Source organism: Siniperca chuatsi, linkage group LG4 (assembly GCF_020085105.1).
Source record: "Siniperca chuatsi isolate FFG_IHB_CAS linkage group LG4, ASM2008510v1, whole genome shotgun sequence".
NCBI classification, from domain to species: Eukaryota; Metazoa; Chordata; class Actinopteri; order Centrarchiformes; family Sinipercidae; genus Siniperca; species Siniperca chuatsi.
In genome coordinates, this window is record NC_058045.1 from 19,859,128 (window position 1) to 19,882,767 (window position 23,640).

The 23,640-nt window shown below is 40.5% G+C and overlaps 1 protein-coding gene across 9 annotated transcripts in view; it reads left to right on the forward strand.

The window, feature by feature from the left end:
- The window catches only part of si:ch211-1e14.1 (UPF0606 protein KIAA1549), a 41,338-nt gene that overhangs the window by 13,969 nt on the left and 3,729 nt on the right, over positions 1-23,640 (forward strand). For 4 of the 9 annotated variants that reach the window (XM_044193761.1, XM_044193765.1, XM_044193768.1 and 1 more), the window contains 18 exons: positions 745-2,868; positions 3,051-3,139; positions 3,602-3,761; positions 3,865-3,995; positions 7,530-7,722; positions 7,875-7,934; positions 8,042-8,187; positions 11,749-11,926; positions 12,761-12,945; positions 16,787-17,022; positions 18,063-18,199; positions 19,129-19,143; positions 19,586-19,791; positions 20,154-20,383; positions 20,526-20,670; positions 20,770-21,093; positions 22,686-22,738; positions 23,428-23,576. In XM_044193761.1, coding sequence (XP_044049696.1) covers positions 745-2,868; positions 3,051-3,139; positions 3,602-3,761; positions 3,865-3,995; positions 7,530-7,722; positions 7,875-7,934; positions 8,042-8,187; positions 11,749-11,926; positions 12,761-12,945; positions 16,787-17,022; positions 18,063-18,199; positions 19,129-19,143; positions 19,586-19,791; positions 20,154-20,383; positions 20,526-20,670; positions 20,770-21,093; positions 22,686-22,738; positions 23,428-23,576 — 4,761 coding nt within the window. Of the gene's footprint in view, positions 1-744; positions 2,869-3,050; positions 3,140-3,601; positions 3,762-3,864; positions 3,996-7,529; positions 7,723-7,874; positions 7,935-8,041; positions 8,188-11,748; positions 11,927-12,760; positions 12,946-14,879; positions 15,048-15,273; positions 15,577-16,786; positions 17,023-18,062; positions 18,200-19,128; positions 19,144-19,585; positions 19,792-20,153; positions 20,384-20,525; positions 20,671-20,769; positions 21,094-22,685; positions 22,739-23,427; positions 23,577-23,640 lie in introns of all 9 variants that reach the window. The other 5 variants (XM_044193764.1, XM_044193767.1, XM_044193770.1 and 2 more) reach the window with 4 other exon arrangements.

The window sequence follows — 23,640 nt, forward strand, 5'->3', positions numbered from 1 at the left end:
ATTTGATATAATATAGGCCAAGGTTTCAAATAACACCCTATACCCACCACAGCTTTCTCCTACAGATTCAATGAAGTGTCTTACTGTACTATGTAGTCTATTTATCACTCTGTGACCTCTGCTCCAGAGAAGACCAGTCTTAGAATGACTCATTTCATGATGAATGGTAATAATTTGAAACATCCTTGTGAGCAGGTCCAATATTTTTTCCTTGCAGATCAATGTTTGTTTTGGTCATTTAGGGCCCAAAGAGCCTAATGCAGTTTTTTCAAACTAAAGCTATCCCTCTGATTTAATGCTATTGTTGTTCATGTCCAGTTAGCTATACAACATAACGTACACTAGGATGCATGCCTGTCTGCCTGTTTGGTCTCATCCTGCCTCTCTGGTGAACAATTTGGCCACACTATTTTTGCTAAAAGTGATGAAATTACAATTGATTGAATCTTGGGGCTGATGTCAGATAACAGATTGACAGGCTATCATCTGTACAAAAGCAAGTACTTTTCTAAATCATTTACATCCAGAAGTTGTGGAGAAAAAATATATTTAAACTCACTTTAAGTAATAATCAAGTTATGGTTCCTATATTGGTGAATAAAAGAAATCAGATTGAGTGTGTGAATAATAACAGTTAATAGAAGCAACCTAATTTTAATCCCTGTAATTTACTTTTTTGAAGTCAGTCATGAATCTTTCTTTCATTCAGTACTAAACTGAAGCATTCTCTTTGTTCCACTGTAGATGAGTCTCTGTTTGACCACCCCATGGGATTTCTTGGAGATGTTCCAAGCTCAACAGGGTCGTCACCATCAGCCTTACCAGCCTCACATTATACTGCCTTTGAGAGCCCAGACTCACCTGGTGCCCTGCCATCCATTTCTGAACCAAACCATGAAGTTAGGACTGCTGACACCACACATTTTCTGTGGGGACATGTTTCTTCTGAAAACTCAAAATCCTTCACAGCAAGTGACCTCCTTGCAGAAGAACCACATCCTCTTTCCTCTCCATCATTAAGCCCTCCCGAACCTGTATTGGGGTCTAGTCCACAATTTGAGGCCAGGACAAATTCTGCCAAGCAACCTTCCTCTTTCTCTCCAACTCCTACAAGATCCCAGCTGCAGCCTCAGTCAAATATATCCATAACATTATTAAGCACCTCTGCTTTTAAAAGGTCCATAACACCTCAGCTAGGTCTTAATTCTGAGCAGAAAGAAATTTTCAGCAAGCAGCATGATGGTGCATCAGAGCAAACACTGGCAATCATGACCTCACTTCCTAAACTAGCTTTTACTGACTCTCTGGCAGATGAATCTAAAATCCTGGATGTGAACCAGCTGAGCCCCAATAGTGCCCCCATAGAGGAGAAAAAAACAGCACGTGACATAAACATTCTACCCAACCCAGATCAGATTCTGGCCCCTGGCTACAATGTGCCTTTCATCACCCCCCACCCTTCATCACCTTCATCTGAACCAACTGAGGTCTCTCCAGAGGACTTCTACCCCACCAACACCATGGAACTGGACTGGGGATCTGGGGACTACTTGGAGACAATGTCATTCTTAAATTCAGATGGAGAGGACTACTCTCTGGTCACCAAGGTGCCCTCTGACTCGTATGATCTGGAGGACTATACAGAAAGCTATGACACATCCTTCCCTTCCAGAGTGGGCATATCCCCTTCGTCCTTGAATCCCCTTTATATCTCACCTTCTCCCAGCCTCATGACAACATACAGCACCATTCTTCCACTAAAATCCATTTATCCTTCCTCACTTTCCTCTACAATTCACTATACACTGGAACCTACTCCCACAGCTAACAGTGATATGGCCGACACATCAGACATAGATTGGCTCGATACTTTCACAATTCAACCGACAGATGTCCTCTTACCTGACATGAACAGTTTGGAGTATTATACCACTCAGTTGACCAAAGAGAGCAACAGTTCAGAAACTGGAGCTGAACATAGAGGGAACGCTACCGTGGTGTCCATCAGTGCTACAGAGATTACACCCACCAGCAGCTTCACCAATGATACCAAATTGACTGAGGACGAGTCCTCCAGTGATCTGTCGGGGTTTGAGCCTCATGACGAACCAACCACAGTAGTAACCACAGAGGAGAGTCCCCAGCTGGTCAATGCCTCTGAGCCCTTTCTGGATCCTTCCATAGCCCCCAGCCATTTCTTTGATCCCTCCTCTTCCACCTGGGGTGGTCAGGTGTCCACCACAAATTGGTCTGTACCTACACTAACTGTTGGCCTGGACAGCACTGTATTAATAGAAACTATGCTACCCAGTGCCACACCACTGCTGCCAGATGATGTAATGTCTTCTTCCTCTCTGACAGATGTCCATTGGTTTGATACAGAGTCATTCCCACAAAGTACCATATACACCACTCCCATATTAGCTGCAACCATAGCCTTCTCCCCTGTTCCCACTGAACCTGGTACCAACACCACTGCTGGTACAACAGAACTAACTTCCCAAGACTCTACTTTTACAACTGAACAAACTGATGTCACTTTAGTTTCAACTGAACCCACATCTAATGTCACTTTGGTCCCCCCATTCGTGTTGGGTGATCAGGGGGTGACTGAAGATGGAGTTGACATCCAAGCCACAATGACCTTGATCCCAACTAGCAGTGAAGCTAATACAGTCTCTGCTGTACCCACAACTACAACTGCCACCACTACTTCTCATCAAGCCACAACTAGAACTACTGCTACCACTGAAGCCTCAACTAGTGTCAACATTATCTCTACCACCATTGGAAAGACCACAACTACAGCACCAACATCAAGACAGTACCTCTGCGACCTTGACAGGCCTGCCTATTTAGTAAAAATTGGTAAGTTTGACATGGAATTGTGCTTTGTGTTATATATTACAGCAAATTATAAGCAAATTAAAATAGTACACCCCTTTTGCAAATTGTGACTTAAAACTGTAATTTTAATTTGAAATATGCATATATGAGAACTTTCTCATTATGGAATAAGACTATAACCATGCTTATGCTTTCTTCTGAAGGCTTTCCCTCCGGGGCCACTGTTGGATATGCCAAATCTCAAGTAAGAGATATACTGAAAGGGGAATTCAACAAGTCAGTGGAGCTGCAGGTAAATTTATCTCAACAGGGGTTTAGATATTTAATTAATTTCAAGGTAATACTGTGCACGGTTTTAGCCTTCTTTTGGCAATTAAAAAGGACATACAATGGCAACATAGGCACATGATGATGTAAAAGAGATCCTATTAGAATATTAAGTGATTCTGGAGTGGATGGGCTGCTGTGTAACATCACATACAATATGTCGGTACTGTGTGTGTGTGTCTGTGTGTGTGTGTGTGTGTGTGTGTACAGTGGTGCAGATAAACCATGAAGGCCAGACCACTTCCCTAGTTTTTTATCAGTGGTTCTGTGATAAACAAACCATAGGACTAGTCACATCAAGATCCACAAGGCCTTGCTGACCTCTCAAAAATTTCAGCTGCTTATTTTACACAAGCCACTTAACTGTGAATTAATTACTCTAATGAGTGATTTATCTATGTCATATATTCCTGCTTTGTCTGTGGAGGTTGTGGACCCCCCACCAAAGTTTGTGTTTCGGGTGGTGTCTGGTCCAGTTGTGTACACAGCCATATCTGTCATCAATGCTCTGCGAACGTCTGGGCGCCGCTTCCTGTCTGTGTCTCCGAACTGGATGACAACAGACAGTAAATATCAAATCCACACAGGTAAATGACCTTTCAACAAGCTGTCTTGTTGTCAACATTTAAATTGTTTGTGATAACCTTTAATTTTTAAACTTGATCTAAAACTCTGCTTCACCCCGTGCAGTGCTGCAGTTTGTTCCCAGTCACATAGATGTGCGGTTCTGCAACTTCAGTGAGAGCATTGAGAAAGGTTTGACCATGGCATTTGCAGAAGTGCGCCGGCGCTCAAAGGAGTCAACCAACTTCACAGTGCATGTGAGTGGGACCAGAAGGCAGGGAAGCATGATAATGATGTTTTCATTAGGGTACGTTTCATTGTGGCTTCGCACCTCAAAGCTGAATGACCCAGTGCCGATAAGCTTGAGCCTTCTGAATAACAGCCCTTGTCTAACAGAGCTGCTTACCTCCAGTGGAAGCTGTGGCTTAACTAAACATGTTGTATTATCTGTCTGTCTGAAAAAGGAACCGACCGATATGAGAGTTTTCAGACCGATATGGATTTTACAGGGGGAAACATTCACCGATTACCAATATGGTGGCCGATATAGTGAATTTTTGATCTGGAATTAAAATAGACCTTTTCTATGTGGATACTGCACCGATTTTGCACTGATATGTCTATGCAAAGGTACTCAGAAGGCTGCTTTCTTAAACAAATAACTTTATTAAAGAATATTTAAGTTAAATATTCTTTAGCATGTTAAATCATGTAACATAGACATTGTCAACTAATTCTAGAAATGAACACTGAGAAAATAAAGAATATATAAAAATAAAATGCATAGCTAAATAACCATCAGTACTGCATGTTCAGTATCAGTCAACAGCTGACCATTTGAATAAAGAATAAATAAAATAAATAGCTAAATAAACATCAGTACTGTTCAGTATCAGTCAATTGCTGAAGTAGCAGAAAATGCCATGGAAATACAGTACAGTAATAAAGTACAAGTACCTCTAAATTGTATTAAGGTACAGTACTAAATGTATTTAGTTACATTCCACTTCTGCTCTCTACTAAACCACTCAACCACCCATTCTCTACTCTATCGACCTATGAGATTCAAGCTACAGCTTTGTTCCGATTCCGAACCATTATTTCAATGGATTGAACTCCAATCAAAAAAGCTTTTTTCTTGCTAATCATCAGTCATCTCTAGCAATATTTCGCTGTTAATGTAACGGTCACAAACATCAACTCATGGTTTGCTGCTGCCAAGTCAGGAGATTAACGGTGCCTCTGCTGTTAATGTTCAGAGGAAACGTATTTGGTGGAAAAACAGGCTCCTGTGACTCCAATATGGGGACATTATTTATTTACTTTCCAGCATCGCATCTCACAACTTAGCGTAAAGTCAACTCTCAACAGACTCAAACCACCACACCATTGTCTGCTAAGCTGCAGAATGATGAAGAGATGCTCTGACGCTTACCTTTCATTCTGCTAACGTTACTGACTGACGAACTATAGCTAATTAACTAACTAGCTAACACAGCAAACAGTTGTGATAAGCATGAGTGACGTGACGGTTGTCAGGGACAGGGTTATATTAGAGTTATATTGAAAAGGGAATATGATGGGTTCATTGTTTATTAACTTTCCAGCAATGTATCTCACAAACTAGTTAGCAACTTACCGTGGACACACCACTTTGACTCCACTACGTCTGCTCAGCTGACGTAGTGCACACGCCACTCTACTACATGTGATAATTTATAACTTAAAGCTTTGTATGTGTTTCTGCGGGGTGTCGCTTCTGCAAAAATTAAGTTAAAAGGCTTGTCTTGTGTGATGATCTGTGGGGAGGGGCACACACACACAGGCCTGTGTCTGCTCGTCTCTCTCGCTCTCTGATTAGCGACAACTGACACATATGTGAAATAAGTACGGAATTTAAAAAACACAATCACAAACAGCAGTGATACTATTTCTAATAAATATAGTGGACAGATCTTGATATTTCATCATTGGGGGGGGTGTCAATCCAGGAGAACAGCAGGGAGAGGGGCACAGAAATCAAAAGGGTTGGCAAGCATGGGATCTTATTTATCAGAATCAGATCATTTATATCATATATATTAACAATTTATATTGTTTACAACAGATTATCAGTGTGTTTTCTAGTCGCTTGAGGCACGTGGAAAGAATTGACCAGAAGCCCAAACTATCGCTGCTGAACAGTCTGACAGTCTGTCTGAACAGCCCAATTGGTGAACGTGGACGTGTCCCCGCCGTAATATTCTGAAAAGAAAACAGTTTTAAATTGGCTCATATCAGATAACGTATATGCCGATACCAATTTATCTGCGAAAGGCCAATATCGGTCGATAATATAGGCCATCGACCAGGCTCTAGTTTTTTTTTCATACAAAGAAAGTTTAAAAAAAAACTTGGATTGCTACGATATTTGTGCAAGACCTGTTGCTTGTTTGCTGACTGAGCTGACCCCACTCAGCTTCACCAGTGAGTCACTTCACCAGTCTATAACTGTGATTGTTACAGTGTAGGCTGACTTTGCCTGGGGAGTTAGAGAAAGCTAGTTTATTAAGATCAATGTTCAGTGTAAGACCTAAATTACTGGTTTGGTTAGTCACAATCAGATTCATGCTCAATCTATCCATCCATCCAATTTCCATAATATATTAGGGCTGGGTGGTGATATCATCATGGTAAGCAGTAGGGCTGGGCTATTAATCTAATTTTATTTTCAATTACGATTTTGGCTTCCAACGATTATGAAACCAAGATAATCTAGATAAAGCGATTGTTGTGCCGCATTCCGTTTTGCAATGATGCTCTTTGTTTTGTAGTGTTACAAATCAAGCGCACCCCTTTCCTTTACAGCAGTGCACCCTTGCCCCTCCCTAAAGTCCCAAACTCACTCTCTGCCAGTCTGTGGCATGTTTAGTTCAGCTTGTTTTCTAAGTCAGCGAGTAATTGTGTTAAATAATCATGATCTCAATATTGACCAAAATTATCGTTATGATTTTTGCCCAAATGGAGCAGCCCTAGTAGGCATAGTAGCCCAGATATCACTCTCCCCATCTATATTCTCCAGTTCTTACTTTGGATCTCATCCTGATAAGATGCCCAGAGCACCTCAGTTGGCTCCTTCCAACACAAAAGCTAATTTACCACAAGCATTTTTTTGGATGTCTGAGCACCCTGTGAGCACAGACAGCTAGCAAAGGAAGCTCATTTTGGCCAGCTGTGTCCATAATCTCAGTCTTTCAGTCAGTACGCAGAGGTTATGACCATAGTTGAGGGTTCAGGCACCTTGAAGCTCAGCTCATTCCTTACTATGACTGTTACTGTGGACGCCACACCAATCCTCCTGTCCAACTCATTCTCCATCTTACCATCACACATGAACAAGACCCCAGGATACTTCACTTGGATACTTGAAGGAGTTCATGCTGTAGTTGCTGAGTATTAAAGAAGCTTACTGTTTGTTAATAAAGAGCTTATTTGGCTATTTGGTTGGTTGGCTTCAGTAGTGTTTTGTGTAATCCTATTATACTGATGCCTGTATTATAGTCTTTTATTTGGAATAAATGTAAGGATTAAATCAAGCAAACTGTTCCCCTGCCCACACTGCCCAATTTTGTGTTGTACTTTCCAATCACTGAAACCAATAATGTTCAGATTGGTTTTTCATTGTAATTCTTCAAGAGACAAACAAGCTTTCCCAGAAACTACATCAACAGCAAAATGGAAAATGTTTTGTACATTCTGTTGTGTAATTGTCTGTCCGCTGAACAGTACGTGTCTGTCTAATTGTGTTTTAGATTGTAAACATCACCATGGCTGCTCCTAAATATCAGGAACAACGGCTAGTTAGGCAGCCAGTGGACATCACCTTCACTGTGCGCGGTTCAAGGGGTTATCTGATGGGGTCAGAGGTCAGCAATGCTCTGATGAAGCTGACAATGGTGGAATTCAGCTATTACATGGGCTTTCCTGTACTGCAGATTGCTGAGCGTGAGTACCACGGGGATGTCTCTCTATATTTTAGTTATTTCACCTTTACTGTAATAGCTTGTGCTTTGAGTGTTTTCTGATTCTGATCACCAACAATGAACTTAGGTTAAATCTTACTACGCTTAAACATTATTTTGTACTTTTTCTAACAGCATTCCATTATCCAGAGTTGAACACCAGCCAGTTGCTTCGCTCCTCCTGGGTTAGAACAGGTAGAACAGGTTCTTGTCATGGTAAAAACCTGCTACCACTACATAAATTTGAGAACCTTTAAGCTAATACTCTGTATGGTTTTTTTTTCTATTGTCTGTTTACATAGTGCTCCTGGGTGTGCTGGACCAGAAAGTGAGTGAGAGGACCTTCCAAGCCAACATGGAGCGCCGGGTGGCCATGTTACTCGGGGAGGCAATGGGATTAGTCAGACGTGTTAAGAGAGCCACCACTATAGGCAACAGCAGTGTTCAGGTACTGTATCTATCTATAGATTTATTCAATGCTGTATTCACAGCTGCATAGCCTTTGGAGAAGATAATAAATACCATACAAAATCTATTAAGCCTCACAAGAAAAGAAAAGGTTTGCAGAATTTGTTACCTTAAGTCAAGTGACATTATCTTGAATCGTTCAGCTGCTATTGTTGTCTTCTTTATTTTAGCATATTGTCTGTTTTAAAATTTCTCAAATTAAGTGAAACTAAATTCAACATGTCTCAACTTACAAGCAGACTTTTTTACTAGTTTTAAAATAAATAAAAAAATGTAAAACTCAAAACCAGACTAAATTATTGTTAAGACTAACATGGTAGTGTTTGTTTAAGATATGCTTGCAAGGCCTTTCTCTGGAAACAGTATACAGTGTACAGTAGAATTACTAGTTTATTTTTTGTTTATTACACAACAAAACTTTCAAAACTCTTTAACAGGAAGTTTGTTAATGGATTACTCACTAAATCTTAAAAAAGCTTCCTTCCTTGTACCATTTATATCCTTATTCCCTGAGCAAGCTCTCTCTAACTACCTTGCCTGAGTACTGAGGCCTCATTATATGAGCGTTGCAGTGTTTGTAACCACTGAAAGCCTTACTGCTTTACTAATCAGGCTCTGGCTTTTATGGGTTCGCTCTGCACCTGCTCAGCTCATCTCAAAGGAGACAGGATAGGGCTCTGTCTCCATGGCAACAACATCCCATTCAGCCCAGGGGCAAGCCACTCAAAGACCACAAACTCATGAGTCCTTGTTCTTTCTCCTATTCCACATTTCTCCGGTCCTGTTACTTTATGCCACAGAGCTGCAAAGAGCAGATCAATTATTAATTGTTTTTCTTTCTCTGTCTCTATCCTGCAGGATGATTAAGAGTGTGTCTCTGTTGTTGAGAGGGTAGACATTATGGAGGGAGAGATACAGAGACAGGGGTAGGTAAAGGATTCAAAAATCAGAGGAACAGGGAGAGCAAAACACTCAAAACAAAACAAAGATTAAAGAGACTTGTTATGGGAGATGAGAGATGCATATTTGATGTGACCTCATGAAGTCTGAGTGCATATGGTGGTCTTTAAACAGGGGAGCTGTCAGAGTGATAAATATCATCCTTGGCTGAGGAGCATCCTCACTCTTTCTGACCTTTCTGCCTCCTGCATGAGCTCCATAAAACCCACAGAACAATTTAGGACAACAGAGGACCATATTGGTGGTGAACCTTTAGTGTCTGTCTCTGTGCTAAGTTTAGAGCTCTAATTTTACGCTCTGGCATCCTTTCTACCTTTCAAAATGATATTTTTCACAGTCACAAATATGAATATGTGTTATACATAGAACCTTATTATGTACTTGTGTTCCTTCCAGCCTTGATAGGATACTGTCATTAAGGAGGCTAGTTAGGATTTTTTTTTTTTTTTTTTTTTTTTTCAAAGACGCTCATCTCTTAGTGTCTGTTGCATATAATGACAGTGTGGTGACTCAGACTGAGCGTCTGAACTTCAGAAGAATCCTTTGTCTTGCTCTCTTGCCCACACATACACACACACACACACACACACACACACACACACACACACATAGACACATATCTCAAACAGATGCCCTAGACTGTCATGACAGAATCAGTTTGGTGTTGTCACCTATGAGAATACCTTATAAGTCTGCCTCGACAGATAAAAGAGGAGGTTGAATTGGGGTTGTGCAATAACACACACATTCACGCTGCCATCTTTCCACTCTAATAACCGTGCATGGACTGGATTAGATTCTGGATGAGGGAGCCTGCCCAGCCATTTTTCTGTGTCAACCCAGGCATGACCTGCGCTTTACTCTTTCCAGTAATGCAGACAGCAGACTGTACTGCGCCTCAGGGCACCCAGACGGAGACTGCACACACACAGACATATTAGACAACATGGAGAAATATTTAAACAATGAATACTCTAATGGGAATACAGAACGCAAGTTGATATATGATGAGTGTGCTATGTGTGTGTCAATGCATGTAGATGTTTTTCATACATAGATCATAGATACATAGACACAATAGATCAAATAATGGAAACACCTCATTTAAAAGGACTTGCAGCAATTGCTGGTACAGCTACACAGGCGCCATGTTAAGTTAAAGAGGTGTACAATACATACAAATACATACAATACAATTTGACATGTTATTTCTGTGCCTGAGTAAATGTTTATGTGCTACTTAAAAAAAGTGACAGATCAGAGAGGGAGCCCTTGAATATGTAGCTTCATGGGGATGTTTTATCAGGGACTGGTATAGTAAGTTTCACTGCAGTATATGGCAACTAAGGAGGCCAAATAGTTGGTGCCTGAATTTTACTTTCTGCAGGCACAAAAACTCAAAAATGATTAACGTTACAGGGTTCCATAGAAAATGAGGTACCACACTCTCCATTAAAAAGACATCTTTATTATTGAAATTGCGACACTTTGCTCATTGGGGCCTTCATTAGACTTTCCATTTTTAATGTAGAGTCTAGTGCCTCATCTTCAATGGATCTTATGTTCATTTTTGGAAGCCCTTCTTTTCCAGTTGTAAAAAGCACTGTCTATTAGCCACAAATGTTGGAATAAGGAAACATTTACAGATGGGAACGTCAAAATTAAAACACGTCACACAACTAATTTTGATAGACTTGAATTGAAGGTCACACTAGTCTGCACCTCGCTGTGTGTGTGCTCTCAAAGTTAGAAATAAATGGGAACAAACAGGGACAGTGGTCTCATGGTAAAAGTTCATCAACAGAAATAAGAAAAGACCTTTACCAAGATGATCGCTAAAAACCACAAAACTGAGGATTCCAAGCCTGCATCCCTGTGCAATGTGAATAAGTAATTAGGTTTATGGGGTGTCCTTCAGCCTTTTTCCTACATCTGGACATGTTTATTTTTGGAAAAAGACATAAGATGCCATGTTGTCTGCCAACTTTTTAAATGAGTGATGGACAGTACCGGCAGCCATCGTCAGTAGGCCTGGTGATTGCTCTGTGTAATTGTATGACAGCCAAGTAATATAGGGCCCTGGCATCTTTTCCACATACAATGTGTCCTGTGGAACAAGGAATCTTTCCACATTATTTCAACATACTAATTCCCCTAAACACATGGCTAAACAAACTGAAGAGTTTTCTTGAAGTCTAGGATGCAGTCAAAAACTCCAATGATCTCACCAATTGCCAAATTCAAACTTCCTGAACTTTTATGGGAAACAGATTTCTATCTCTTTTATCACTTGAAGAAATATTTATACTCCAGTAGCTCAAAACAAACAATTCAAGACTTGGATAACAGTATTCAGAGATGGATTAAAGTTGCTCTGATGACAAAGGGCGGCCTTACATCATTGGAACAAATATCCAATACCTAAATATTGGATATTTGTTCAGAAACCTGCTATTTTATAAATCTTCATGTGACTCTCACTTCATCTGAACTGTTAAAATACTCATATAACTCATATACCACATGATTTCATGTAGATGGTTTGACAAATACACACTGTACCTTTCTGCCCCCCCCTCAGGTTGTAAGTACGAGCCGGCTGGTGGGTGTGGACCACCCCTTGGAGATAGTGTATTTTGTGGAGGGTCCCAGTGGTCAGAGGATGCTTGCACTTCAAGCAGCCAACCTACTCAACAGCTTGGACGTTCAAAGGGCTGCCATTGTCTTGGGATATCGTGTCCAGGGCATTTTGGCACAGCGTGAGTATCTCTTGCATAGTAGAAAACTGACATTCAAAGGCAATAAAGTGATGTAGTGATTAACAAGATGTGTAATGTAATTTTTTTACCTGTGGATATAGGCAAAAGAAGGGACTTGCCTATTTATTGTGAATAATAATTTTATCCATATTGTTGTTACTATTACCACTGTCGTTTTGTTGGTATATGACTTAAAATATGTTGTACTGCAAGGACTTTTTGCGATTTTGTTATGTGAATTGCACAGTTCAAAATAATTTTTAAAGGTATAACTGTACTTAACTGAGTAGAGCTGTTGGAGGTGTTGGAACAGAGGGATACAGAAAGAAAAAGGACACAATTTTAGGAAAATTGTTCACAAGCTCCTAATAAGACATTAAAAAAGGATACAAGGTAACTGCTGGCTCCATATGTTCCTTTGTATGTTTATAGTAACATTTGAGCTAATTACCTCTCCTTGCACACATTGTACCAAAAGCCTGTCTTCCTCATTAAGAATCTAAACAAGGGATGAAGGCCTAATGAGAGCCCCTTAAGGGAGTTCTGTGTCTGTGCTGATTGTGTTCTCTGTCAGTACTTTCCCAGGGGATGAAATGAGTGTTAATTATAACTAATGACGGTCTGCATTGAAGATTACAGCAGTGAGACAAGATACTGAATGTTTAGCTTTGCATTCTCAAGGTGTTTGTGAATAGGCTTAAAGGTAATAAAGGGATATGCTTTAAATATTGAACCACATACACAAATGAAATGGCTCAATGTCGTGAATATTTGTGTCTGAAGCTCAACTTAAAACTGAAAACTCTGTCACTTTCTCAATCTCTCTGTCTGTAGCTGTAGACAAGGTGGCATCCTCACCCTCTGACGCTGAGAACAACAACATGTGGATCGTCATTGGGGTGGTGATTCCGCTCCTCGTGGTCATCGTCATCATTTCCATCTTGTACTGGAAACTGTGTCGGACAGACAAGCTGGAGTTCCAGCCAGACGCCATGACCTCCATCCAGCAGAGACAGAAGGTAGAGTCCGATCAGCGTTGTACAGTGTCTGACTTCATGCCCGACTTCATTGTGTCAGTGTTTCAAAGTAATTTCAGATCTACAGTTCAATCTTTAAATGACATATTTGAAATATGTAAGTTGACAGTAATTGGGATCACAATCACTATTGTAACATCCCTCATCAAGAAGAAAGAATATTTCAGTAGGTTTCCAAAATGAAGGTGTTATTTTGTGACATTATAGGAATAGTTCGATATTTTAGGAGAGAAATAGTTCCATCATGTTGTATAACTACAACTTCTGGTTTTAAATTTCGGTTAGTTTACAGATTTAGCAAACAAGATATAACATGTTAATTAGCGATCTTGATCTTGACTAGAGATGCTGGTAGGCGTATTTTGGAGCTTTGGAGTCAAACAGGCTAGCTGTGTCCCCCTGCTATGCTTTTCCCCATGAGAGTGGTATTGATCTTCTCATCTAACTTTCAGCAAGAAAGCAAATGAGCGTATCTGCCAAAATGTCAAACTATTCCTTTAAGTCATTGGCACATCTAATTTAAGAACAGTTAAAAACGTAACCAAAAAGGACTGCCTGGGGTTGATGGACAGTGATAATCACATCACTGTTGTACATAAACAACTTGCTGATGTATGTATTTAAGGTGTTACATTATGTTCAGTTATGTTAATAGACAAACCCGTTTCCCAAACATTACTGTGTTCTGCATAGGAAGGTTCAAGGCAGCTGATGTGGAAAGTCAGAACGATGAGACCACTTTTGAAATTCAGATGAAATGCTAATTAATTAGGTGTATCTGTCATTGACATGAATGTGCTGGAGGACTGCGCAGAATCTGGACTTCATCATTTCTTTTTTTAGATTAGATTAGTAAAACTTTAATGATTCCAGTAGAGAGATTTATTAGAGGACATGAGCTGGAGTAGAAGTCATGATGCTACTACAACATGAAATGGGCCTTGGCTGCTCTTTTATTTTATTTAAAACTTTTTTGCTGTTTCCTTACATACTCTAAGCACCAACAACCATATGCTTCAGTTCCCCTTTGTCTAGTTTTATTTTAATTTTATGACAATTAAATAGCTTCTCCTTCCTTTCTGCCTTCACTTGAAATAGAAATTATGCCATTTGGCTGCACCGAGGCTGTTTCCTGTCTTAGTATTGCCTCTTTCTTACTTTAAAGCACATGTGCCTTTTGCCCTGAAGTTAATTGACACAAGAGAGATTTCTTCTGCTCTTTGAAGTCCCTTATACTGTACATCCTGTTGAACAAAATATTTTTAAACAATAATGAAATGACAGACTATATAGTCTTTGCTAAAAACACATCAGTTCACTTTGAGAGAAACAGGGTCAAGTTTACCAGAGAATCAAAGACCAACTATTTGGTGCATTTGACATACAGTATACTGCAAAGTAGTGCTAATTTATTGTGATAGCAAATAGCTATCAATACCAATTATCTTTTTTGTTTTGTTTTCGTGTATGGGCTTTTGTTTCAGTCCCAAGTTCATCATGTGTGATGCAATTTAAAATTGCCATTTATTTTTAATAGTTACATCAATATGAAGGACATGTAGGACTAATGCACAGGTGTATGGCATTTCTACTGTGCTGCACTGACCAACAACAATACCAGAGAGCTGTAACTAGATCTGAGTAGCAAACACCTACAGTGCTCTTTCTCAGCTGCCGCTTCACAGTCAAGTCCCAGTGACTCTTTCATCATAAAGTCAGATGTTGCTGACACAGAAATATCACTCCACTTCTAAAAAGTGTTTTGGGGGCTTGTGTGTGTATTTTTTCAGCTTACTGGTCGATCTTTCACATTGGGTTAATGCAATAAATCTAATGTGCAGAAGTAACTATCACTTAGCCTGTCCTCTCTGCTTAACACAATCATCTTTCACTTAACACCACTCCCCCTCTCTTAGTCTACTACCTCATTCAGAGAATCAAGGACCTCTCTTCACCAGACAATCCCTCCAACTAAAAAGAAGTTAGAGTTTAGTGAGGGGGAGTATGAGGAAGAAGAAGAGGAGTATGAAGAAGAAGAAGAGGAGGAGGAGGAGGAGGAGGAGAAGGAGGTTAAAAGAGGGAAGGTACAGAGCAGTGTCTGGTGGTTTCTAGAAGATGTAGAAGAGACCTAGTTTATGTGTGTGTGTGTTGTCTGAATAGTAATTGTTCAAATCTTGCACAGTTATATAAAGAACAACACAGCAGTCAATAGTAAATAACCCAGCTTTTGAGTTTTGGGATATGTCAGATACAGGGACAATAGCATCATCACTCAAAGTATTTATGCTATTCACCATTGCTTCTGCTTAGAGACCAGTAGCTCTTCCCAAGAGCAAACAGAGTATGAGCAGTGAGGAGGAAGAAGAAGAAGAGGAGGAGGAGGAGGAAGAAGAAGAAGAAGAAGAGGAGGAGGAGGAGGAGGAAGAAGAAGAAGAAGAAGAGGAGGAGGAAGACGAGGACAAAGATGAGGAAAAGGGGAACTTTAAAAAGAAAGGAATTAAACCAGAGGAGCAAAGGAGACAAGAGAGCAAAACAATGATAATGAAAACAGGGGAGATGAAGAAAGAAGACAAAATGAAAGTGTTAACTAAAGGAAGGAGAGCCAAGGAGGAGGTATATTGTTCAGTAGCCATAGAGACTAGTGCTTATTTTTGTTAATAGACATTAGGATCCTGCTTTACACGGTTGTGATGTCCAGAAACAGAAAATCCAGTAGTACACATTATGGTGGATTTTACTGTGGACTGAGGTATTGGTGTTTTTATAGTCTTGAGATCCTAAGGAATATATAATATCATTGTGTTGTGAAGTAGTAGATTGATAGACATCATTTTGCTTGTATCAGCTGTTGTTGTGATTCCCCAGTTTACCATTAGACCAGGCTAAGTAGTAATTAGTGAGTATAACGTGTGGGAGATATCACTAGCTGTGTGATTTCTTTCATTCAGCCTCAGTGTTAATTAGAATGAAACTGCTTTTACTATTTCTGCTGCAGTTTTTTGCTTTCCCTTTCAATGACTAGCCTTGTTTATATGCCGTGGAGAGCAGCACATACAAACATACACACATACTCTCGCTCTCTTTGGATTAGCAGTTTTATACTGGCAAGCATCACACTGGATTAGCAGTTTTATACCAACAAGCCTCTTCTAAGCCAGACATTTTGCATAAATAAACTCAGTGAGTCTACTAATAATTCAGAGAATTAACAGGAACATGTCAAGTCACTCTTCTCTCCTTTTGTATACACAATTCAGTGTCATAGGACCAGCATTTCACAAACTGCAAGCACACATACTAAGATCTGACATCCTGTGTTTACTCCTTTGCTGTTGGAAAGTCCCGAGGGCTTTACACTCAAATAGTCTCACTGCTTCCATCTTTAGCCTCCGTCCCCCACCACCTCAAAGAAAAGCAAGCAGCTCAATGTTTCCCCACATCACTCCCTGTCCCTCTTTCTCATATTCTTTCAATTTATTCATTCATGTCTGTCTGTCTGAGTGTCCCTCCTGGACATCCATTCATCAGTCATTCAGTCACTGTCTGAACTTGCTGCATATTTGCCGCCTTGGTTTAAACTGCAGATTAATGTCACTATGCGACAATGTCACATTCAAATATGATTCCACTTAAAGGTAATGAACACTACATTATTGAATATGTCCGTCATTAAGTAAATATTTACAGTATTGTTAATCTTTACTCACTCCCTCTTTGACCTCTGTAACTTTTGCCATATGTCTTTCCACCTTTCTTTCCATTCCTTATTTCTTTAAACGGTGTATTCCTCATCTCTTTCCTTCTCTTCTGCCCCTTTCCTCAGTTGCAGGCTCCCAGTGTGAAAGGCTTTGACTTTGCCAAGCTGCACCTTGGCCAGCAGAGTAAGGATGATGTCATGGTGATTCAGGAGTCTGTCCCGCCAGGGCCTGGCCCTGGACCCCTGCCCATGTCAATTAAAGATGGCCTCAGTCCATCTGAGAATGGGGAGATCCCCACTCCCATATCCAAAACCTCAGCCTCCTCCACCAAGGCATCCCGCAGCGGTCGAAGGCGAGGAAGGTCAGTGCTCCTTCATAGTACAGTGCAGGAGCCTGAAAAAATGTTAATGATGAGTTCAAATAAATATGAAGAAATGAGAACACTGAATTACATCAGGTTATATCTATATAGGCCATGCTGTCATAGGTTACATAACAGAAAAACAGTACCAAAAACAGGATCTGAATTATCATTACCAGTTCTTTTTAGACTAGTGTTTTACTCAGTGTTGGTCAAGGGGTTTTGATTATTTTTTCTCTTTCTTTATCCAGCACCTGATCAAAACACTCACTGTTTACTCCCTTTTGGTTTGAATCCTCTACCTGATACAGATATTAAGACATTTTGATAGATATTTAACAGAGCTCGTTTTTTAGCCCATCACTCTGATTTTCCACTCACCTCATTCGGGACAGTCAGTCAACCAGACAAAGAGCTTTTGACAGATCCTCAGATCAATTATTGATGCTCTAGATAGTGAGGAATATTCCTTTCGCTCTTGCATTCTGTCAGTTTGTCTGTATCACTTATATTAAGTTATGATAACATACACATACTATATTTATTAGTTTCAATAATTAAATGTCATCATAGCTGTGTTTCATAGAGGTATTTTCATTGTAATAATGTGTTCAGAAGAATTTGGGCACCATTACCAACATCTCCCAGCTCACCAACTGCTCTGGTGAATAGACACATGACATCTAAACATTAGTAAAGCAGCTTGCTTAATGCATTCACTAACTTCAGTAATATAGTCCATTTCAATGTGGGATTGACATTGGTTGTTTCTCCTCACTTGATAGCTGGCAAGGACAAATTAAGTGGGAATTTAATCATTCTGCCAGTGGAAATACTTTAATGCATTTACCACTACAAGCTTTAAATCATATTATCATTTCTAAGAAGAATCCCCCCAGCTTTTACCTTTCTGGAAAAGCACTTTTTTGGTTTATGCATGACATTTCAGAATGCTAGTGTGTTCTTTGACTTCTATTATTCATGTAAGAGAGTGTGTGTGTGTGTGTGTGTGTGTGTGTGTGTGTGTATCTTCTGGGTAGGATCTCGCCGTCAGATGGTGACTCGGTGGTGAGTGACCGTTCCAGTGAGCGGGAATCAACTGAGGAGAACCTCAGAGTCCACACCACGCCCAATGACAGCAAGCAGACCCGTAAGGTCCCCATCAATGTTTTAAATGGCAAGTGGCCTTGGCAACACTCACATCACTCCTCCAAACACAGAGCACAAATACAAGGGGGGAGGGGAAGAAGGAAGCTGAAGGGATTGGGCAGACATAAAGAGATAAAGAGAGCAACTCAAGCTGGTGTGATTTGATTGACAAGAGGGCCAGATTGAGGGCTTGGGAGACAGTGAAGTGGTGAAAAAAGACAAAGGAGAGAAAGACTGAGGAAAAGTGCTGCGTCAACCAAAGCAGTGACATAAAGATTACACAGGGGAACAGTGAGGAAAGAAACACCTGGTAGGAACTCTATTCGGTGGTCCAAAGATGTCCAGACAGAGAAGGGGGAGAAGGGAATAGGAAGGGGAAAAATAGCTGAAGTTACTCTATCTGACAGCTTGTTGATAGATTCAAGGCTGCAATGCCACTCAGTGACTACATGCTGGAGCCAGAGGCAGTCAGGCACACAGACTACAGCCTGACTCACCCACAGTGGAATGGTCTCTGTTTTGTTATTGATAAATCTCTGCCTGGGACTGTATATGCTCTGTCACAATGTTTATAAGTAGGTTGTATGTAAGACACACTCAGTATTATGTAATGTTGTGTCTTTCTTTTTGATCCATGTGTTTTCTGCTCATCAGAAGCAGCTCCTTCCTTTCTTTTCTCTGATTAATGAACTTCACAAGGCCAGACGAGAAGCTTTTATCAGCTGTGGAAATGTGTCCTCCTAGATGACTCACTTGCCTTTCCCTCTCTCTTTGCTTCTCCCCTTAATTTTTCTTTTCATTTCTAAAAAGTTTAAACAGCACTCATGGTGGTCAGACCTCAGTTCACTAGGCTTTTGTATTTTTTATTGTCAACTTACAGTAACCATATGTTAGGTGCTTTTATTTGATCTCCATCACCTCAATAAAACTCTTTTTCCTTTCTATTGCGGTTTGCAGGCAAAAATAGAATTGGTAAGAGTTTGTCCTCTTTCTGTCTGTCTCTCCATAGATCTCAGGCTTGACCTCCAGCAGCTGTGTCTGTGTGTTGTCTGTTTGTTTCTGTGGCAGTTTTGTGCTCGGCTTGTTCTCACCATCCATCACTGTCTGCTGAGCTGTCAGTCACAGTGTAGAGACAATCAACTTCACAAAATGGCAAAGGCAAAGCCTTTGTTTGAAGTGAAGTTTAGCTTTTGCAATTAGAAATCAGTGTGCATTTCATGTTACCACCGGAAACATTTACCTCACGCTTTTGTTATGTAGGCATGTCAATTAAATAAAAGAGTAAATGTTTTGTAGAGATCCTTACGCACTAGTGCTCTGTCCACTAGTTTAAGTCAACATTAGTATTTAGACTTGCAATGACTACACTATGTTGACTGAGTTATGACCTCTGTTTATCTACTTCCTTCCTCAGGTCCTCCTCCTATGAATGGTACAAATGAGCAGCTGTCCTCAGCCGCCATCTTTGAACATGTTGACCGGATGTCTCGTGCCACAGATGCAAGCAGGAGACTCCCCAACAAAGTCCAGCTTATCGCCATGCAGCCCATGGCTGTCCCACCACTGCACAGCCCACCCATCAATGGCAAACTGTCTGACACCAACCAAATCAACAAAGAGGTTTGGTCTTCTGACTGTCTAGCTTGGCAAAAACTGATCTTTTTTTTAGCAACTAAAATAATTTACCTGTATAAACGTATTTTTTTCTAAAATATGAAAGACAAATATTCTTGAGTCGAGTGACTTTTTATTGATACTGGTGGAGCATGATGGCATTTAAGACACTTGTTGCTACAAAATTCATCAAACTGGTGCAACCACATTGGAAAAATGCAGAAAAATTGGTTAATATATATACTGGTTAAAATATACATAAAATGATTTTTTTCACTGATGCTGCTATAGTTCTTGTGGTTTCTCTTACATCTACGGTTAGTCTAAACACTTCATACTCTAAAGCCGTTGTCTAATTTTCTATTCAGATCCAGGTGGCATTGAGGCACAAGTCAGAGATTGAGCACCATCGTAACAAGATACGTCTGCGTGCCAAGAGGAAGGGCCACTACGACTTCCCTACCATGGATGACATGACAAGTGGCCTCGGAGATGTGAAGGACCAGGATCGCATCTATCAGAAAGCACAGATACAGATCGATAAGATCCTGGACCCAGATGCCCAGATGTCCTCCATCTTCATGGGATCCAAGAAAAGGTTAGTGCTCATGTTTTGGGTCATTGCACTTGTTTGGCTTGGTGGTGGACAAATCTTTGTATATGGGTGTGTAGGGCTGACTGAAATGGCCTGGCTTAAATTAAATAAAAAAATACTCATGAATAGATACATTTTTTCTCAGTGGTCGAGGGAGGCGCTCTCCCAAACAGAGGATGAAGGAGCAGCTGAATGGAGGCATGATGGAAGCAGACAAAGACCAGCTCATCACTGAAGACAATGATGCTGCTTACAGAAAGTGTCCTGGAGTCAACAATGTGGCCTACGTAGTGAGTAGTACATGAGAATCATGAAATTTGTACAGTCTTACACATACTGTATAACCTCTACGACTCCATTTGTCTGTAAATATGTTGTGTTTATTCCAGTCGGACCCTGACCAAGGCCCAGGATCCCCTCACAGGAGCCCTTCCCCCACCGATGACGTCTTCCTGGGTCCCGCTTCCTCTCCTCCAGGCCATGCACCTCCCCCACCCCCCTACATGCCCCCACAGCCCTCCATTGAGGAGGCGCGGCAGCAGATGCACTCCCTGTTGGACGATGCCTTTGCCCTAGTGTCGCCCACCTCTCAGGGCAGCACCGCAGGGATCACTCTCCCAGGGGTCAACACGAACCCTCCTAGCACCAGCCCTACAGGCCGTGGTCTCAGACCTTGGGGTCCCTCCTACCAAGCTCTTGGCCCTTTCCCTGGTGTAAGTAGCCATCCCTGGCGCTTATATCTAAAGGATACTTTTGATAGAGCATTAACCATTCATTCAACATAAAATCATTCTGCTCTCATGTTGCACTGAACAAAATTATGTTAGCAACAAATGGTTCTCCATGGCATTTAAGCATTTGCTAGTTTAAGTTCCTGTAAAATGTATTCTGTCATGCATCTGTTCACTAATTTCACTCATCTGTGGACGGATTAAGAGAAATAGGCTCTGTGTTTAAATTTGTAATAGCAGAACAGCAAAACAGTAAACAGACACATGTAAAATCCTTTGTATTCACTATCTCCGCCCTTTCTCAAGGTTTTTTCAGCTCATACCCAGCATGGAGCCTATAGCTTCGAGTTTAATCGTGTCCTCTTAGCAAACTAATCAGTTAAGTATTCCTCCATCTGTCGCCCCCATGGAGCTGCAACCTTACAACCCTTGTCAGCTATCTACAACTGCTAAGACTCTACAGTAATATGCCCTGCGAATGCTTGATCATTAGCTCCTGTCAGTGTAGGCTGGTTTCAAAGAAGGTACAGTCATCTAACTGCTGGAGGCTGAAGGCTGCTGGAATAACAAGCTCAGTGTTTGCCTTTGTATTTGTTTTTGTATTTATATTCAGGCAATTTATTGAAGAGAAGTCCAGCAAAGCAGCACCATACAAAGGCCAGTTTATGCAGTGTTACAGTTTGTTAACATATTAAACTTGGAGTTAGTAACACTGTGCGTGTGCGACACACTGTGTTCGTAGTGTTTCATGTTATGGGTGGAACTGAGACAAAGTAGAAGTTATCTATATCTTATCCCCTTCTTTGAAATTCATACTGAAATTTAGCACTGAGCTAAAGTGTTATGAGAACAAACTTCAAGTATTTTGCAGATGCAACCATGCATTCCACCCTCTCGATACAAAAAAGAAGTACTGTATAGTATTTCATGGTTATGTTATGTTTTTAGTTGGTACTAAAACTAAGCATATTCCTATCTTGACTATAGCTTAATTATCACTATGGTATTTGAACTTCTCACTTGCATTCTTAAAATTGATAGTTTTAATGCATTTAACACTACAGCATACATTAGTCCCTTATAGTCCAACACTTCACCCCAGGTGGCAATTATAGAGAGAGACTTAACAGTGGGCAGTGGGGTCATAAAAAGCTATTTTCTGCTTCAGCTTTTGAAGGTTCAGTGCTTTAATATGCTGTAAAAGGTCAGCTGTAAAAAACAAGGATATCCAACAAAACCATGCTTGGTAAAAACAACACTGTTTATTACAGTATATGAAGTTAGCCCCACTGCCCAAATATACTGTTCATAGCAATAGGCACAGTACTGCTTTGCTTTTATTAGAAATATATCAACATCCACTGTGAGCTCTCATTTCAATATTTGGATCTGCTATATCTGGATCCAGTATGAAAGCTGAGACATATAATTTTTTAATATTTTGTAAGTTGATTACACCTGAGAGCCACAAATGCAAACAGTCATGTAGTTTAGCTGCAATATTTCATTTTTTGTCATTACTATTGTTACTTACTTTCTCTTAAGCACTGTGTGTCTTTCCTTGTCTGCCCCAGAGGTTCACTGAGCTGGGCATGTCCCCTCCTTCTGTCCAAGGCCTGATACCAAGGTTAGTAGAGCCGTCGATGCAAATTGAGTATTCATGTATAAATTAATAAATAATATGCTTATTTGACGTTTACTTCTTCCTACACCAAAATTATTTCTTATTGATCAGTACAGCCTGATTTCCACCACTTTACCAGTGGGAATGTTTTCCTTTAGGTGCATCGAGTGAGTTGGGCCTCATGAATAATGAAAGAAGATTCATCTTTATTTTATTGATTTAATGGATCAGGTCCAAGCAGTGGTCTCTTAACATGCTCCAAAAAGACCAAAGCACCCATTCATGTCATAACACAGATACACACACTGTGCAGGCACAGAGACAACAATTTAAGCAGTTTTTTTTTTTTTTTTCATGAAATCAATTCAGAGCAGAGCAGTCAAAGGAAACCTAACTGATGTGTTTGTGGTTAAACAACTTATCACCACCGGCAATTTGAGCACAGTGGAACTAATGTATCATCAGCAGCTGTCAACCACTTGGTTGTACTGTACTAAGTTATATCTTGTACCACTTCCAGTAGAAGACACTGTAGAATCAGGGTGACATCAGACGTAGAATCAGACGTACCATATTTTAAAGGCTCCTTTGTAATGAGATATGTGACTATAGACTGCAACTGAGAAGAATTCCAATAATTTTTTTATTAAATCACAACTAAGTGAATGAAAATACACTTCTTTGTATTTCAGGCAGGGCCTTGGCTCAAGCTACCTGCCACCAGGAGAAACAGCAGGGCAATGTGAGCAACTCCAGCCAGACAGCCTGTACTCCAGCAGGAGCCTCTACGCTGATGAGCTCCCCTCATCTGCCAGACCACGACCAGTCGGGGGAACTACAGGTACAAGTGGAAATTGTACACATGCAGACACATACAAACAGCCATAAACTTGCCTACTAATACT